The sequence below is a fragment of the Ruditapes philippinarum genome, unplaced genomic scaffold, assembly GCF_026571515.1.
Source record: "Ruditapes philippinarum isolate M1 unplaced genomic scaffold, ASM2657151v2 ctg1587_1_1_1_1, whole genome shotgun sequence".
In the NCBI taxonomy this organism is placed as follows: domain Eukaryota; kingdom Metazoa; phylum Mollusca; class Bivalvia; order Venerida; family Veneridae; genus Ruditapes; species Ruditapes philippinarum.
The window spans coordinates 70,214-88,717 of record NW_026855857.1 but is presented as its reverse complement, the minus strand read 5'-3'; the positions used below and the strand labels follow the sequence as shown (position 1 = coordinate 88,717).

Genomic DNA, 18,504 nt, shown 5'->3' with positions numbered 1-18,504 from the left:
AGAAATCAACACAGAAATCATCAAACAGCTGAACACCAGGATGCGTACTGACTACTGAAGCAGAAAAAGTTAAAGATTGCGCAGTGTTCCCATTTACGCACATATGTGCGTATTTTACACATAAATGCCAAAATTCACATACAGAAATTTAGGCAAGAGGGTAAAAATACGCACAGAAAGTAGGAAGCTTAATCATGTATAATTCAAAAATTATTCTTTTGAGCAATTTGTCAAACAAAAATCACTTAAAGTCCATTGAAATTGATGAAATGTGAGAAAATCTCCCAATTCACAATGAAGTTTACAGACCCCCACTGGAAATTATTGCCGTAAATTACAAATTTGAAATTTTTGTTTAAGGATGCCTATAAGAATAGCCGACGAAAAAAAATCTTGAAATATTAAAAAAATATTAAGGTATTAGGACCCTAATGGGCACTATCAGGAACTAAAAAATTGACATTATAGGTCAGATGTATACCTTAAAGTACACCTGTATGCAAAAACAAAGTTTACCGTACGGAAATCAAGTTATGGCCACTTTTCTGAACTCAAGCTTTGATGTTATGAGGGCCCTTTTTTAGAAATGCGGAACCTTTAAATAATCTGCAATAACATTCTAATGAAAAATGTTTTCCCATTAATTTTTGGTAAGAAACAAATAGTACCATTCTGCTAACAATTCATATAAGCAAAATTATGGTTTCTAGGCCATCCTTAAAAAAATGTTTGTTTGCAGTAACGCGACCGACTCACAAAATTTGCCCCTACTCAAATTTTTTTTTCATGGTCTGGATAAAAAATTTTTTTTTTGGAATCAGAAAACTATGCCTTGTGCTTTGTTTTCGTTCTGTTAAAGGTTAATAGAAGAAATAAAATGTAGGTCTTATTAAATTAGAATTCAGTTATCAATTTATTAATTGTTACCAGATTATCAAAGCATATATTGTCCAGCTTTTTGAAATTCCATGTTTATTTGGGAGTACAGTTCAATAAAAAACTAGAAATGTGTCATCATGCCACGGATGCCCCCGCATGCAACCAAAATTTCAGATGGTGCATTAATTATTTTTTTCATTTTAAGTTCAAAGCCCTTAAAACTTTTCAATGTTAACACAAAACATTTTCATACAATGTTCAAGGCACTGAAATTATTCAGTCTAAACCTTTTAAAAATAGCATATTGCTGCAAACAAACATTTTTTTAAGGATGGCCCTACTTAAAATTTATGAAATCGGTATAAAAATGTTACCCTACCCCACCCATTTTTACCACGTGTCTGACCATTTTTCTACTTAGGGAGCCTAATTAAAAAAATTCTTAAAATTTACTCAAATGAGTGCCTGTTTTCAAAGTTTCCCTAAATTTTTGAAAAAGTATATTGGTTGATCTTGTAAAATATGAAATACTTTTACCGTCTAGTTTTGATTATATTACACTTTGAAAATATCAGGTACCATATTTATTAATAGATTTAGCATACTTTAGCCAATAAATACCTATATAAATTAAAAAATCAAAATTAAACACCTTTTTCTTTCCAAATGGGACATGAGAGATACATAAATAATGTTAAAAGAAAAAAAGAAAGAAAAAAAAAGTTGACCCTTCTGGGGATTGAACCCATGGCCCTCATTTTCAATGTAGTTAACAGTAGTTCTAGCCTATTTGAATACTCTTCAAAGCGGAGGTAATGCATTAGGGTGCTAATACCTTAATTCTAATATAATTGTAATCAGCAACAACTGGAATTGTGAATGTTTCTGCAGAAAACAGACAAATTTTCATTTGTAACATATTTTCGCCATGCCGGTTTTGTTAATTAAAAACATCACCAAAAAGGAAGCTTTGTTTTGTTCAAAGGTGTATAGTAACAATTTGTATGAGATATATGTCAGTATGTGTTGGTCACAATGAATTTTACCAAGGGGGGGGGGGGGGGGGCGGGAGAGTGAATCTTGAAGAAAACAGTATAATTGTGCGATGTATGGTATTGGAATTATTCTTTAATTTCATATAATTATTGTACAAATTTATCAGAGCTAAATCCGTAACGTACCGGAAAACAGTGTTTAGCTAGGTTTTCGAAAAGGTCAAATACAGTCGAACTTCGTTCGGTCGAACTCGGAGGGCCTGTGCAAATTTGTTCGAGAGATCGGTAGTTCGAGCCAACCGAGGTTGAACTATTTTAATAGAAAAAAGGCCCTGAAGGTTTTTCAACTTTACATCGGTCAAATGATTAAATACGTAAATATTATTGTTTGCTAGTAACATTCAATTTGTTGAATACGGTTTTCCTAGTAAGAATTTATTATTCCTATTGTAAACAGATTTAATGGTCAACTGTATGTTAATCTATATTCATGCATATTGAAAACTTGGTTGGGGTTCAATTTGGGCGATCATTATCCACAAAACGTGAACCCAATGTTCAAAATATAGTTATAGTTTATTATAGGCATGAATTTTTATTTTAAACAATGCATTAATTTTTAAATATTAAAAAAAAGAACATTTTACAGCCACATAATTTTTTTAGTTAATTTACTAAAATAAAACACACGATACAAGGTATCATTTCTATAATAGATTACACTGTTTACAAATTCACATTTTACAATGATCCACGGTTGCTAATTTAAAGCCCGTCCAGGTAAACGTCATTTATTTATTGACTTTTGCGCATTTCAGGGGTTATTTTCTTTTTATTATTACTAAAGACGGCAAATATACAATTTTATCATAACAAACAAATCGGGGTTTCAAACACCTTTTAATTTTGTATCAATTAACCTTAATTGCCCTTGTCACCATCACACGGGGGTTAAAAACATTGTGTCGCCGGCTGTTCAATTATTTAGAACATTTCGACCCGCAACTTTTTGTTGTCTGTTTGTGTTAACCCGAAAAGCGGTGTGATTTACACTATATTTCTTTCCGAAGGGACCAGAGATCAGGTTCGAGAGTTTCGAGCGATGGGGTGTTCGAGCGATCCGAGGTAGAACCCCAATAATATTCATATAGAATTTTGCCGGGACTGGGGCGATGAGTACGAGCCGAAGGGAGGTATTCGAGTGATCCAAGTTCAAGCGAACGAAGTTTAACTGTAGACCCCTATGTATATTTCAGAAGTAAAACTTGTATATAATACACTAAAGAAAACGGAATGAACCTTATATTAGACCCCGGGGATAGCCCTTTTTGTCATATTGTCATTATTCAATGGAAAGGCCTTTATCCAGTGGGGGATGCACATCCACAAGTATGTGCACAAGCACATGTAACCAGGAAAACACATGATCAGATAATAAATGATTCAATCATACACCTTGACGGTTAAAAAATTTTGTCAACCGGATAAATTTTGACAAAATGTGTCCGACATGAAAATTTCTGCTACGTCAGTGTGTGTGTAAACACTAAAAAACGACACGATCTACTGACCTTTAGCTTTTTGTGTTGGATATAACCTTTCTGCTTTATTTAAGAATTTCAAAGCCTTTTCATAAGCCCCAGCATTTATACATTTTTGAGCTATAGATATACACTTTTCACTTTCGTCTCTATTGCCTTCCATATTTAATCGACTGATCAACCAGAGATCTTTTGTTAAAATGATTCTGATTGGACAGAAAATAATGAAGACTATAAAGTAAAATGGAAGATCTGTCCAATCAACTAAGCTGTTCCTTCTGAATCTATGTTGACGTATCTGTCAAATTTGACTGGTTTACAATCTTGCCTAAAATTTAGATTTTACCAGTTAGTCAACTCGAGTCGATTAAGGAGTTCATTTTATTCAGATCGGATATTAATGTTTCTCGTAAATTTATGCCGTTGTTGTCAGCAATACATCGACGACATCGACTTCATGTGGTATAAATGGTATTTGGAGCATAAATAAATTGTTTATGCTTTATGGTTGCGTGATTGCGTAATGTATATATAAACTTGATAATGTACTATATATGATGGGATCCCTCTTTTTCATGTATATATACCCATATATACATGTAGCTGGGAGTGACTAATTTTGAACAGCAACCTTGTTATAGGCATAATTTAATTGATGATGACAGATTTGAAGTTTTAGAACTCACTGCTCTGGAGCTACAGTCAGGATCTACAATGTATTCGAATTGTTTTACTGGAAAACAGGACTAGGAGTAGAGACAGGTCTAAATATATAGATATAGATCTATCCCCGTACTGCCTCTTTCCGATCAGCTAACAGATTTTTCAACAATAACTGACAGTGAAATTATATATAAAAAAATTCTCTTTCAATTCTGCGAATATTATCATTTCAGCTAATAAATGCACCAACTTTTTAAAATTTTACTTGAATTATTACTATGAATCAAGGACAAATAATTACTGACCCATTTTCCTGTTCTTCAAGATTTCACAACCACTTTTCAATCAGTTAACAAAATATAAACTGTACCACATAAAAATTGTCATACAATGTTAAAATATAATTAGTTCTGTATGTTGGAGAAATTTTGACAAACTCAACTTCAGATTAATGGTAATAAACAATTTTAACCTAATTATTATGCCATTTTTCAATCTAGATATCTATTTGCAGTGGTAAAGCTGTCACAATTGGGGTATGGATGTACTTTTCAATTTGCATAACAGAAAAAGCATGTTCTTGTGAAATTTTTAGGATCTTAGGGTCTATATGACCCCATTCTAGTGACTGCTTACTGAAAAGTTATCACAGAGAATGTTTTTCTATGGTTAAGTGACTCTTACTTTACTGATGTATTACCTTCCAATTAAGAACTGTATGGTAAAATATGTACATATTAAGATTACAGCTTTTGAAGTGCAGTATACATTATGACTTCATGATATTGAAACAGTTGTCCAACTTAATATCCATTTCTGCAGACTGACAAAAAACTGAGTCTGTAAATCAATTATTTTTAGAAAATTATTGCGATTTGTAACTGGGTAAATAAAGGATTAGTGGAAAACACACATTTTACAAATTTTGAACTAAAATGCTAGCATTTTCTTTTTTATCGCCATAATTGACATTGCTGCTGATAAATTTAGTCAAGGTGAATACAAGATGTGCTTACAGTTTGGTTACATGACAAATAAGGTCAAAAATAAATAAATTCTAGGGATGATTGAAAAGTGGTTGTGATTGAAAACTGGCAGTATGTGGATACTGCATGTTTACCGGTTGGTATTAATAATGATAATAATATATGAAAAGAAGGATCATTAAAAGTAAGGGGGACATTGTAATTAAATGAAATAATTATATTTCAAACAACAGATTGTTCTGATACAATTATTTATTTAGTATTATCATCAGGTGAAAATGCCCAATTGGGCTTATGACAAAAAAATCATATCTAGAAAAATAATAAATAATAAAGACTTCAAAAATAGGGGAAATAATTCTCACATAAATTAATGACAGTAACCAAATTTTTTTATTTTGTTTATATAATATATTTTACTCAATAAACTAACAAAGTTTAAAAGAAATATCTTTATTATTTTTCTAGAAATATGAGTTTTTATGTCATAAACCATTAGGCATTTTCACCAGTCTGGTAATTAAATCTAATACATGTAAATTTTAGTCGTTCTACAGTAATGGTTGGAGAGGTATTAACACTGAATATATTTAATGTCCCACAGATATATTTGGCTCTCAGTCTCATGGATTTTACCAAAATCCGATCTTATCCTAATAAAATCCTAATAATATAATATAATATAAGTTTGAAGTGTTTATTTCAGTTGACTATAATGTTAATATTTGAAATAAAATTATTGTTCGAAAAGGCGGGGATATAGAAATAGGCTCCGTCTGTCCGTCCGTCACACTTTCGTGTCCGGTCCATAACTTTGTCATTTATGAAAGGAATTTGAAATAACTTGGCACAAATGTTTATTATAAAAAGACCATGTGTCATGCGCAACAACCAGACCCCTACCTCCAGGGTCAAGGTCGCACTTGCTCATTCAAGGTCAACATTGTCTATTTGAGGGTATATGTTGTGTCCGGTCCATAACTTTCTTATCTATGAAGGAATTTTTGTAAATACTTGCCATAATTGTTCACAATAATCAGATGATGTGTCATGCGCAAAAACCAGTCACCTACCTTCATGGTCAAGGTCACACTTGAAGGTCAAATATTAACATAGTCTCTTCCTGGGTATATTTGTGTCTGGTCCATAACTTTGTCATTTATCAAAAGATTTTGAAATAACTTGACACAAATGTTTGTTATAATAAGATGATGTGTCATGCGCAACAACCAGACCCCTACCTCCAGGGTCAAGGTCTCACTTGCTCATTCAAGGTCAACATTGTCTATTTGAGGGTATATGTTGTGTCCGGTCCATAACTTTCTTATCTATGAATTGATTTTGTAAATACTTGCCATAATTGTTCACAATAGTCAGACTATGTGTTATGGGCAAAAACCAGTCACCTACCTTCAAGGTCAAGGTCACACTTGGAGGTCAAATATTAACATAGTCTGTTACAGGGTATATTTCATGTCCGGTCCATAACTTTGTCATTTATCCAAGGAATTTGAAATAACTTGACACAAATGTTTGTTATAATAAGACGATGTGTCATGCGCAACAACCAGACCCCTACCTGCAAGGTCAAGGTCACACTTGCATATTCAAGGTCAACATTGTTTATTTGAGGGTATATGTTGTGTCCGGTCCATAACTTTCTTATCTATGAAGGAATTTTGTTAATACTTGCTTTAATTGTTCACAATAATCAGAAGATGTGTCATGCGCAAAAACCGGTCACCTACTTTCAAGGTCAAGGTCACACTTGGAGGTCAAATACTTACATAGTCTGTTACTGGGTATATTTTGTGTCCGGTCCATAACTTTTTTATAGATCAAAGGATTTTGAAAATACTTTGCACAAATAGTCACTATAATAAGAGGATGTGTCTTGCACAACACCTGCATCCCTACCTCCAAGGTCAATGTCACACTTAGAGGTAAAAAATTAACATAGTCTGTTATAGGGTATATTTTGTATCGGATCTAGAACTTCTTCATAGTTCAAGGGATTTTGAAATAACTTGGCACAAATAGTCACAATAATAAGACGATATGTCAAGTACAACACCTGCACCCCTACCTCCAAGGTCAAGGTCACACTTAGAGGTCAAAGGTTAACAGAGTCTGTTATTTGGTATAGTTTGTGTCCCGTCCATTACTTCTTCATAGATTTAGGGATTTTAAAAATACTTGGCACAAATAGTCACAATGATTAGATAATATGTCATGTGTAACATCTCTGTCCCTACCTTCAAGGTCAAGGTCACACTTAGAGGTCAAAGATTTACGTAGTTTGTTATAGGGTATATTTTGTGTCCAATCTATAACTTCTTCATAGTTCAAGGGATTTTGAAAATACTAATCACAAATAGTCTCAATAATTATACGATATGTCATGCACAACACCTGCTCCCCTACCTCCAAGGTCAAGGTCACACTTTAAGAGGTCAAAGCTTATCATGATAGATTTTTAAATTCCGTGTTTCATTTATTTTTTTAACAAATTTATTGTTACATTTGCAGATCTAGCATTGATCATAATTTTGGACTGAATGTCCTGAGATCCATACCTCAATCTTTTGAAATAGTTTAATTTTATGCTTCATATAAAACTTCCAGAGGCGGGGGAGGTTGGTAACTCTGTTACAAATTCTTGTTACATTTATAAGACACATAGTTTACATAAAAGTTTGTGTTTTGGATAAAAAAAAGATTTAATTTGCATTATGTTATTGATATGTTAGTATAGATTTGTTTTTAACACAAATTTTCTTTAAATTTTCAGGGAAACTTTTCTTTAAAAAGAAGAATGGAAAGAAACCTCAAGACTTTTGTTTTGCTTTTCCTTCTTATTACTGTGCCAATACTTTGTGACATCTTACTGGAAAAGAGAAAATTTGATAGGCTGATATCAACTACGTGTAACACATCAGAATGTCCTCCTCAGAGTAAATATGATTTGTGGCACTTTCGTTGTGATTACAATTGTTCTAATGGGGAGAGGTTCGTTTGTTTGGAGAATGAAGATGGTGAACCAATTACAGAATTTTGTGCACCTGCTTCATTAGAGTGTGAACCTGGTAACTATGCTTTTCTATACCAATTTCAAGCACTTTTGATATAATTCGTTCTGTCAGTGATATTTTATTCAAGAATTTTTTAAAGATATTAATTACTGATTTTAGCTTAATTAGTATGGTACTACTGATAATACTAAACCTGGTATTCTCTTCTGCATTAGGCATATTACAGGGTTATCAGATCAGGTTCAACTTTATTTCTCATAAACTATCAAACATAAAAATGTAAAACATTAAAAATGTCTTTAAAGTCATTATTTCAAGTCACTTAGTCAGTGACATTAAGGCCCAATTATTTCTGGCATAGATTTTGTATTGACTTATTCCCCGTAACGTAACGGATTTAGCTCTGGGGAATGACACCGAATGAAGTACATACATGTAACACAATTGCATAAAATTTCTGTTTTTCGATCTTCATTTTACCATTTAAAGTGAACAAAATGGATGTGTTTGAAAAATATAAATATTCATTTAATATTTATTGCATTTTTTTTTTTCAAAAAATAAATTTAGATTTATACTGAAAATCAATAAAATTGAAACAGTCGTAGTGCCATCTTCTATAATAAATAGAGATATTTTCTGCGTAAACTTGTGTATTTACTTTATTTTTGTATTGAATTATTCATACAATAATATTTAATTATTTTCTTACAAAGAAATAACTGTTTTATTATGCCCCCACTTCAAAGAGGAGGGGGTATATTGCTTTGCATTTGTCTGTCTGTCAATCGGTAGGCCTAGGAACTTCAAACTTGATATGATTATTGGTCATGACCAGTAGATGACCCCTAATGATTTTGGGGTCAAGGGGTCAAAGGTCAGGGTCACATTGACCTTGTAGGTAAAAACGGTTTCTGAGTAATAACTAAAAAACGCTTAGGCCTAGTAACTTTAAACTTGATATGCTGATTGTTCATGACCAGCAGATGACCCCCTATTCATTTTTGGGTCAATGGGTCAAAGGTCAAGGTCACATTGACTTTGTAGGTAAAAATGGTTTCCGATCAATACCTTTAGGACGCTTAGGCCTAGGAACTTCAAACTTGGTATGATGATTGTTCATGACCAGCTGATAAACCCTATTGAGTTTGGGGTCAAGGGGTCAAAGGTCAAGGTCACATTGACCTTGTAGGTAAAATGGTTTCCGATCAATAACTAAAGAACGCTTAGGCCTAGGAACTTCAAACTTGGTGTGATGGTTGTTCATGACCAGCAGATGACCCCTATTGATTTTGGGGTCAAGGGATCAAAGGTCAAGGTTACATTGACTTTGTAGGTAAAATGGTTTCCGATCAATACCTTAAGGACGCTTAGGCCTAGGAACTTCAAACTTGGTATGATGATTGTTCATGACCAGCAGATGAACCCTATTGCTTTTGGGGTCAAGGGTCAAAGGTCAAGGTTACATTGACCTTATAGGTAAATACGGTTTCGGATCAATAACTAAAGAATGGTTAGGTCTAGCAACTTTAGGCATGGTATGATGATTTGACGATCAATAACTTGTGAACTCATGAGCTGTTGACCCTCAAACATCTTAGGTGCTTTTGACTTGACAATTTGATGACCCTATTGATTTTGTGGTCAAGGGGTCAAAGGTCAAGGTCATATTAAACTTGTAGGTGAAAACGGTTTCCTATCAATAACTTGACAAGCCCATATCTGCTGGCCCTCAAACTTTGTAGGTGCATTGGTCTTGGCCAGTGGATGACCCCTATTGATTTTGGGGTCAGGGGGTCAGTGTCATAGTGACATTGTACTTAAAGATGGTTTCTGACCAATAACTCAACAACTCAAGTTGCCTTGGTTGATATCTTTATATTAAACTAAAGATGCATTTTGTATAGACATTTGAAGGTCTTATGTAATATAACAACTTGGCTGTCATTAATGAGGCCTACATGATTCATAAAAATTATGCATATATTATTTGATAAGATTTGTAATAAATTTGTCATAAAATTGCTGCACACAACATATGCGGTGACAATGATTATAACCTAGTGACTAGTCATGACCAGTAGATAACCCTTATTGATTTTTTGTTCACTAGGTCAACAGTCAGTCATAACATTGATTTTTTTTTCAATTTTCAAAACAACCTGTGGCTTTCTGAAGGGGAAACTATAGCGAAAGGGGAAATCAAATTCCAACTACTGAGATTGGAATTTACCCACACATTTTATAAAGTTTTCAATTTCAATTCAATTTAACATGCATGGTACATAGCAGAGCCTATAGGGACAGTATCTGTCTTCTAGCTGATATAATAAGTCAGATGCTGTTTAGTCATGGTTCTGGTGAAGAAGGGCACAGGGCTTTTCAGGGGAAAATATTAGTTTTTTTAGGGGAAAATATACCTATTTTGAGCTAAGGGATACAGCCTTTATTTCGCTATAAAAATACAGGAAAAAAATCTCTGCATAATAACCTGATCACATGACAAATTGGCTGCTGATAGGGGGCATACATGTTTTACAAACATATCTTTTTTCACTTTAATTTAAAAAAAACGGCCAAAAACATATACACATGTAGAGTTCATTATTACACTCAATTAGGTGAATTCCCCAGAGCTATGTCAGAAAGTACCGGAAACATTGTTTAGCTATGTTTTCAAATGCGTGAATTGGCTATAATTTTTTTATTTTTAGCTCGACTATTCGCAGAATAATCGAGCTAATGCAGTCACCAACTTGTCGGCGTCCCTTTGGTTAAGTTTTTGCATGTAAGCTGGTATCTCAATAACTACTGAAGGGAATGGATTGAAACTTCAAACACTTGTTCTCTGTGATTATCTAACATGATTGGCACAAGTCCCATTAACTCTGATTTGCTTTTTGTGTCACCTCTACGGAGTAGTGGCGACATATAGGGATCACTTCTCCGTCGTCTGTCTGTCCCTCTGTCTGTCCATCACAAAACTTGTCCGGACTACTCCTCATAAACTACTGGTGCAATTTCATACAAACTTTACAGGAATTATCAGTACCAAGTCTAGTTGTGCATATTGTCAGCATTTTCCGGTTCAATGATTTTTGTCAGAGTTATGGCCCTTAAATAAGTTTTATTTTTAAAGTTTGTCCGGATTACTTCTCTTACACCACTAATGCAATTTCAGTGAAACTTTACAGGATTGATCTGTAGCTCAAGTCCTTGCGCATATTGCACGGGTTTTCCGGTTGAATGATTTTTGGCAGAGTTATGGCCCTTTGATAAAAAAGGTGTTTTTTCTGTGTGTTGCCAGATACACAAAAGCTTGTCCGGACTACTCCTCATAATCTACTGGTGCAATTTCATCCAAACTTTACAGGAATGATCAGTACCAAGTCTAGTTGTGCATATTGTCAGAATTTTCCGGTTCAATGATTTTTGTCAGAGTTATGGCCCTTTAATAATTTTTATTTTTAAAGTTTGTCCGGACTACTTCTCTTATACCACTAATGCAATTTCAATGAAACTTTACATGATTGATTTGTAGCTCAAGTCCTTGCGCATATGATCTGTAGCTCAAGTCCTTGCGCATATTGCATGGGTTTTCCGGTTGAATGATTTTTGGCCGAGTTATGGCCCTTTGATAAAAAGGTGTTTTTTTTTGTGTGTTGCCAGATACACAAAAGCTTGTCCCCACTACTCCTCATAAACTACTGTTACAATTTCATCCAAACTTTACAGGAATGATCAGTACCAAGTCTAGTTGTGCACTGTCCATCTGTCTGTCCGTCTGTCACAAAACTTGTCCAAACATGAAATTGGCCATCATGAGGCGACACATGTGATCACTGATCGCTCTTGTTTGCATAATTATGCCCCTTTTTCAAACTTATAACTTCTTGGTTGAGTTTTTGTGTGTAAGCTGGTATCTCCATAACTGCTGAAGGGAATGGATTGAAACTTCACACACTTGTTTTCTGTGATTACTAACATGATTGGCACAAGTCTAGGGGTGTCATCGATAAGGATTTTTGTATCAATATATATCGGTAATGAATTATCGGCGATACAGCGATATATCGATTGCCAGGCAAAATTTAGCTTTCAAGTCTTTTTTAATTTGTTTTAATATGCAGTTATATTTAAACACATGCAAAAAAATAAATAAACTGTGAAAAGTGAACAATTTGTTTCTTTTTTATCATTATAACTTTTAATGACAACTAATGACTAGTAACAATAATGTTTAAAGCCTTTTCCATTTTTATGTTCCCCGAAAAATTTCAGGGGAGCATCTAGTCGCTGCCTTGTCCATCCATCTGTTCGCTTTTCTTGTCCAAGACATAACTTTGAAACAACAAGAGGTATCAACATGAAACTTTGTAGGTAGATAGATCTCATTGAGTAGGTGTGCAGTGCAAAAGAACCATAACTCTGCCTTGCCTAATTTTTTAATTATCCCCCTTTGTTTATTTTACACTGAACTTTGTCCAGGACATAATTCTAAAACCATAAGAGCTATCAACATGAAACTTTGTAGGTAGATAGATCTCATTGAGTACGTGTGCAGTGCACAAGAACCGTAACTCTGCCTTGCCTAATTTTTTAATTATCCCCCTTTGTTTATTTAACACTTTGAACTTTGTCCAGGGCATAACTCTAAAATCAACATGAAACTTTGTAGGTAGATATATCTCATTGAGTAGGTGTGCAGTGCACAAGAACCGTAACTCTGCCTTGCCTAATTTTTTAATTATCCCCCTTTGTTTATTTAACACTTTGAACTTTGTCCAGAACATAACTCTAAAACCAACATGAAACTTTGTAGGTAGATAGATCTCATTGAGTAGGTGTGCAGTGCAGAAGAACCGTAACTCTGCCTTGCCTAATTTTTGAATTATTCTCCTTTGTTTATTTTCACACTTTGAACTTTGTCTGGGACATAACTATAAAACTATAAGAGGTATCAACGTAGATAGATCTCATTAAGTAGGTTTGCAGTGCACAAGAACCATAACTCTATCTTGCCTAATTTTGGAGTTATTGCCCTTTGTTCATTTTGACACTTTGAACTTTGTCTTGGACATTACTCTAAAATTATAAGATATATCAATATGAAACTTTGTAGGTAGATAGGTCTCATTGGGTAGAAGTGCAGTGCTAAAGAACCGTAACTCTGCCTTGCCTTATTTTGAAGTTATTGCCCTTTGTTTATTTTTACTTTTTGACTAAAACTATTAGAGATATCAACATGAAACTTTGTAGGTAGAAAGATATCATTGGATAGAACTGCAATGCTTAAAGAATCTAAACAAAGGCTTGTCTAATTTTGGAGTTATTGCCCTTTGTTCATTCTTACACTTTGAATTTTACCCGGGACATAACTCTGAAACTATAAGAGATATCATCAGGAAACTTTATAGATAGATAGATCTAATTGAATAGAAGTGCAGTGCAAAAAAACATAACTCCACCTTGCCTAATTTTGAATTTTTTTCCCTCTGTTCATTATACCCCCAAAAATGAAGTTTGGGGGGGTACATTGTATATAGGAGTCACCCGGTGGTCGGTTTGTCGGTCGATGGTCGGTTGGTCCAGACGTCCGTTGCATTTTCCTTGTCCGGAGCATAACTTGAAGACTAATGGTTGGAATTCAATATAACTACATACAATGGTCAAGCACATTGAGAGGAAGTGCAGTGCACAAGAACCATAACTCTATCTTGACTAATTACAGAGTTATTGCCCTTTGTTACTTTTCCTTGTCCGGGGCATAATTTGAAAACTACTGGTTGGAATTAAAAACAACGTCATACAATTGTCAAACACAATAAGGGGAAGTGCAGTGCACAAGAACCATAACTCTATCTAAAGTAATTACAGAGTTATTGCGCTTTGTTACTTTTCCATTGCATTCCTTTATCTGGACCATAACTTGAAGACTAATTGTTGGAATTCATTATAACTTCATACAATGGTCAAGCACATTGAGAGGAAGTGCAGTGCTCAAGAACCATAACTCCATCTTGACTTATTACAGAGTTACTGCCCTTTGTTACTTTTCCTTGTCCAGAGCATGACATGAAAACTACTGGTTGGAATTCAAAACAACTTCATACAATGGTCAAGCACAATAAGGGAAGTGCAGTGCACAAGAACCATAACTCCATCTTGACTAATTACAGAGTTATTGCCCTTTGTTACTTTTTCCATTGCTTTTTTTGTCCGGAGCATAACTTGAAGACTAACGGTTGGATTTAATATAACTTCATATAATGGTCAAGCAAATTGAGAGGAAGTGCAGTGCACAAGAACCATAACTTCATCTTGACTAATAACAGAGTTATTGCCCTTTGTTACTTTTCCTTGTCCAGAGCATAACTTGAAAACTACTGTTTGGAATTCAATACAACTTCATACAGTTGTCAAGGACATTAAAAGGAAGTGCAGTGCACAAGAGCCATAACTCCATTTTGACAAAATACAGAGTTACTGCCCTTTGATACTTTTCCTTGTCCGGAGCATAACTTAAAAGGTACTGGTTGGATTTCAAAACAACTTCATACAATGGTCAAGCACAATAAGAGGAAATGCAGTGCACAAGAACTATAACTCCATCTTCAGTATTTATAGAGTTATTGCCCTTTGTTCCTTTTCTTTGTCTTTCTGGACTTATTACAGAGTCATTCAATAAAACTTCATCAATGGCCAACCACATTGAAAGGAAATGCAACATACAAGAACTACAACTATCTTTAATTGCCCACAACCATAATTCTATATTTCAATTATTTTCCAAGGTATTCTGTAACTAGTAACATCCTCATTTCCGAAGCAGTCTTGTGGGGGTATTAATCACATTTAGTGATAGTTCTAGTTTTTTTATACTTTCCTGTGTCCAAAACCCTCTCGGGGAGCATCACCCGGTTCAACCGGTTCTTGTACTTTTGTTGTTGTTGCTATTACATAGTTAGGATTATGCTCAGCTAAATCCCATCCTTGCTGTTCCATTAGTAAGGCGGGGTTTAATTGGCAAATTATTGTGTTTAGAACCAGAATAATTATTTAAGTTTAACATATGTAATCATAATTTTTACAAAGAAACACTTACAAAAATGTTCTTGGCATTTTCCCTTTTAAAAATCTGAATTTGGGGTTTTGACCCCCACTTAGCAGACAATTACGAGATTACAACGAAATTCGTCAGCATTTGTTAGAGACACTGGGAGGTAACTCTGGGGTTGATTTCCATTTTTGTTTTAGAAAAAAAAATGTTTGAAATATGTTAGTTCTAGTGGCTTCCATAACTTTATATGTCTGTTTTATTTTGATGTTTGGTCTATCAGTACTATAAAACCTGTTTGCTGAAGTCTCTTTAGCTAGAAATATGTGTGCATTCGATATCCGATATTAAAACTGGAATCAATATCGAATCGGATAACAAAGATCGTTGATACACTGATATCGATTGAAACTATTACACCCCATACACAAGTCCCATAACTCTGATTAAGCTGGTATCTCCATAACTATTGAAGGGAATGGATTGAAACTTCACACACTTGTTCTCTGTGATTATCTAACATGATTGGCACAAGTCCCATAACTATGATTTCTTTTTAGCTCGACTATTCGCAGAATAATCAAGCTACTGTAGTCACCCATTTGTCGGTGTCGGTGTCCCTGTAGTTAAGTGTTTGCGTGTAGGCTGGTATCTCCATAACAACTGAAGGGAATGGATTGAAACTTCACACACTTGTTCTCTGTGATTATCTAAGATGATTGGCATAACTCTGATTGCTTTTTTGCAAAATTATGCCCCTTTTTCGACTTGGTTAAGTTTTTGCATGCAAGCTGGTGTAATTTTACGGTATAAATTACCATATTGTGTTTGCCGGGAAATACGTTATCATTTATTCTAACACGACCCGCATTTTTCCCTATTGAACATAGAAGAACCGAAAGTGTGTGTTATTATGCTATAAAATCACTGTTTGACGTTCTATATTTAGACATGTGACGTAATCATTATACACGTGACGTAACCACTAAAAATGTGACGAGCTGACAATAAGTACGGAAACAAATCAGGCGCAATTAAGCTAATTATAATGTACGGCAGCATTTATTTGTTGATGTCGTGTTAGAATCGAAATAATATATCCAAATCGGTGATTTTATTGCTTGATAACATCACTGTTTGTCGTTAGGATTCGCATCATTATATCACTCGGGCTGCGCCCTCGTGATATAATTCCCCGCATCCGAACTTCAAACAGTGATGTTATTGAGCAATAAAATCACAGTTTGGGATATATTATTTCTTAAACATTCCCGCTTTTTTTCATGACGTTACGTCATTTGTTTATGCATTTATTGTTAATTAAAGTTTCGCGAAGAAAGCATTGATTAAGAGCTACCGAATATACATGGAGTTTGTTATTTCTTAAACATTTTATTTTAGCTATTTCAACACTGCACAAGGAACATTTATCACATTTTAATATATATATATACACATATACACACACATATGTATGTATTCTAGTGTGTGTGTGTATAAATATCCACCAATATATATGTATATATGGCACTTGTTCTTAAAATGGCTTTATTACACTTATGTGCCATACTTAATGTTATAACTTGTGTTTAATTCATAAAATTCAAAAAATAAATTAATGTTTTTCTTTTGTTATTAAAGGTGATCAAGTTTGATTTTCCTGCAACCTAAAATAAATGCATTTAGCCACTAATACTTTATACTTTACAGGCACGAAAGGGGTGTTTACAATTGACAATAATGATCATACAAAGGTAGTGATGACAGTGACACCATGTCCACAAGATAGATACCAGCAACATTCCTCAAACTGTATAAATGCGTGTAAAGGTAATCGGGGTGACTTCACGGGCCTGCCAGATAGATTTGTCATATACTCTTACGGAAGTTCGGTTGAACCCCCTGAAGTTTATTGCAACTATACAGCAGGCTACTACAGTCGAGATGACAAATTCTTGTTTTCTTACAATGATACTTTCATGTATGATTATGGACAATATTGTAGACATGTCAATGATAGTGATCCTTGCAGTAAGGGAAGGATGCCTCTGCCAAGTAAGATTCAATTTTGTTTTAGAATGATGAGTCTGAGCGAAGGGAGGTATTCAAGCGATCTGAGTTCAAGCGAATGAAGTTTAACTGTATAATTATAATATTAATTGGATTGTATATCATTAAAGACAGTTTTACTGTATTTTATTGGTTTATTGCTGGTATAGACAAACATGTTATATGCCCTGCCGGGAGGCAAAGTCCCCCGAGATTTAGCTTGACTATACAAAGTATATGGGGAGCTGTTCTACTCACCCCGGCGTCTGCATCCAGATTTCAAATAAAAGTTTTGGTGCAGTAAAATATTTTTCACTTTAACTTTTTCATTTCTTAACGTATCAGCTTCAAATGTATGTTCCTTATCATCCACCACATCTTATGTGACAAGGGCTGCGTATCATGGAGAGTCCTAAGTTAATCCTAAATCCTAGGACTTATGACCAACTTTAGGAGAAAAAGTTTTTGCACTTAAGACTGTTTCAAGTAACTGTCCTATCTTTTGTCGTAAACTTAAAACTTATGACCAATTCGCTCCCCTGAAAAAAGTTACAAAATACAATGACACGTGTATAATCCAGGATTGGAATTACTATGCAATTGATTATAGCAAGTTAGTAATGTATTGCCCTCTTGACGTAACAGACATAAAGATTTTATCATGTTGAGTGAAAATATATACCATATTTCAAGAAAAACAAAACAATAACCTTTTTATTTAATTTCATTATCAAAGAAAAATGTTGACGAATCTCCTTGCTTGCTACGCAACTACAATTGTACATATATTTGTTTAGACTGTTTTCGCAAGTGCTATTTCGCGTTACATTGTGACGTTACGTAAACAACTTTTTAAACGTCTGTACAGTGGTAATGACTGAATTAAAGGTATTGATGTTTGGATTTATTTTCTTATCTTCTATTTTCTATCATTCTAGACAGTTTTCAAAATGAAATTCAACAATATGTTTTTTTTTATTTATCTTTTTTTTTCCCAAACAAAACGGCGTTAGATTCTAGTCCCTTGAAATAATTATAAGTTTTGACTCCACCCACTTTCATATTTATATTTCATATTTATTTTTAACAAATACGAAATATATTTGACTGACATAGCACCATATTCATTGGGTAAAATTATATAATTCTCAATATCCCCTTTCACTAAATCTGTGATTTGCATGATCAATTCCCTTGGAAATTTGTACAATATCATTAATCAACTCCTCGTCAGTATTTATAAATGTCCAGCGCCTGTGACCTGTCCCCCAGCACAGGGCCCTCTGTCTTTGAAACACTACC

The 18,504-nt window shown here is 34.1% G+C and overlaps 1 protein-coding gene across 1 annotated transcript in view; it reads left to right on the top strand.

The window, feature by feature from the left end:
- The first annotated feature begins 5,190 nt into the window (after positions 1 to 5,190).
- LOC132744622 (uncharacterized) overlaps positions 5,191 to 18,504 on the top strand; it is a 64,297-nt gene continuing 50,983 nt past the window's right edge. Inside the window, exons 1-3 of the mRNA XM_060733379.1 lie at positions 5,191 to 5,200; positions 7,856 to 8,150; positions 16,864 to 17,208. Coding sequence (XP_060589362.1) covers positions 7,880 to 8,150; positions 16,864 to 17,208 — 616 coding nt within the window. The 5' untranslated portion in view covers positions 5,191 to 5,200; positions 7,856 to 7,879. The remainder of the gene's footprint in view (positions 5,201 to 7,855; positions 8,151 to 16,863; positions 17,209 to 18,504) is intronic.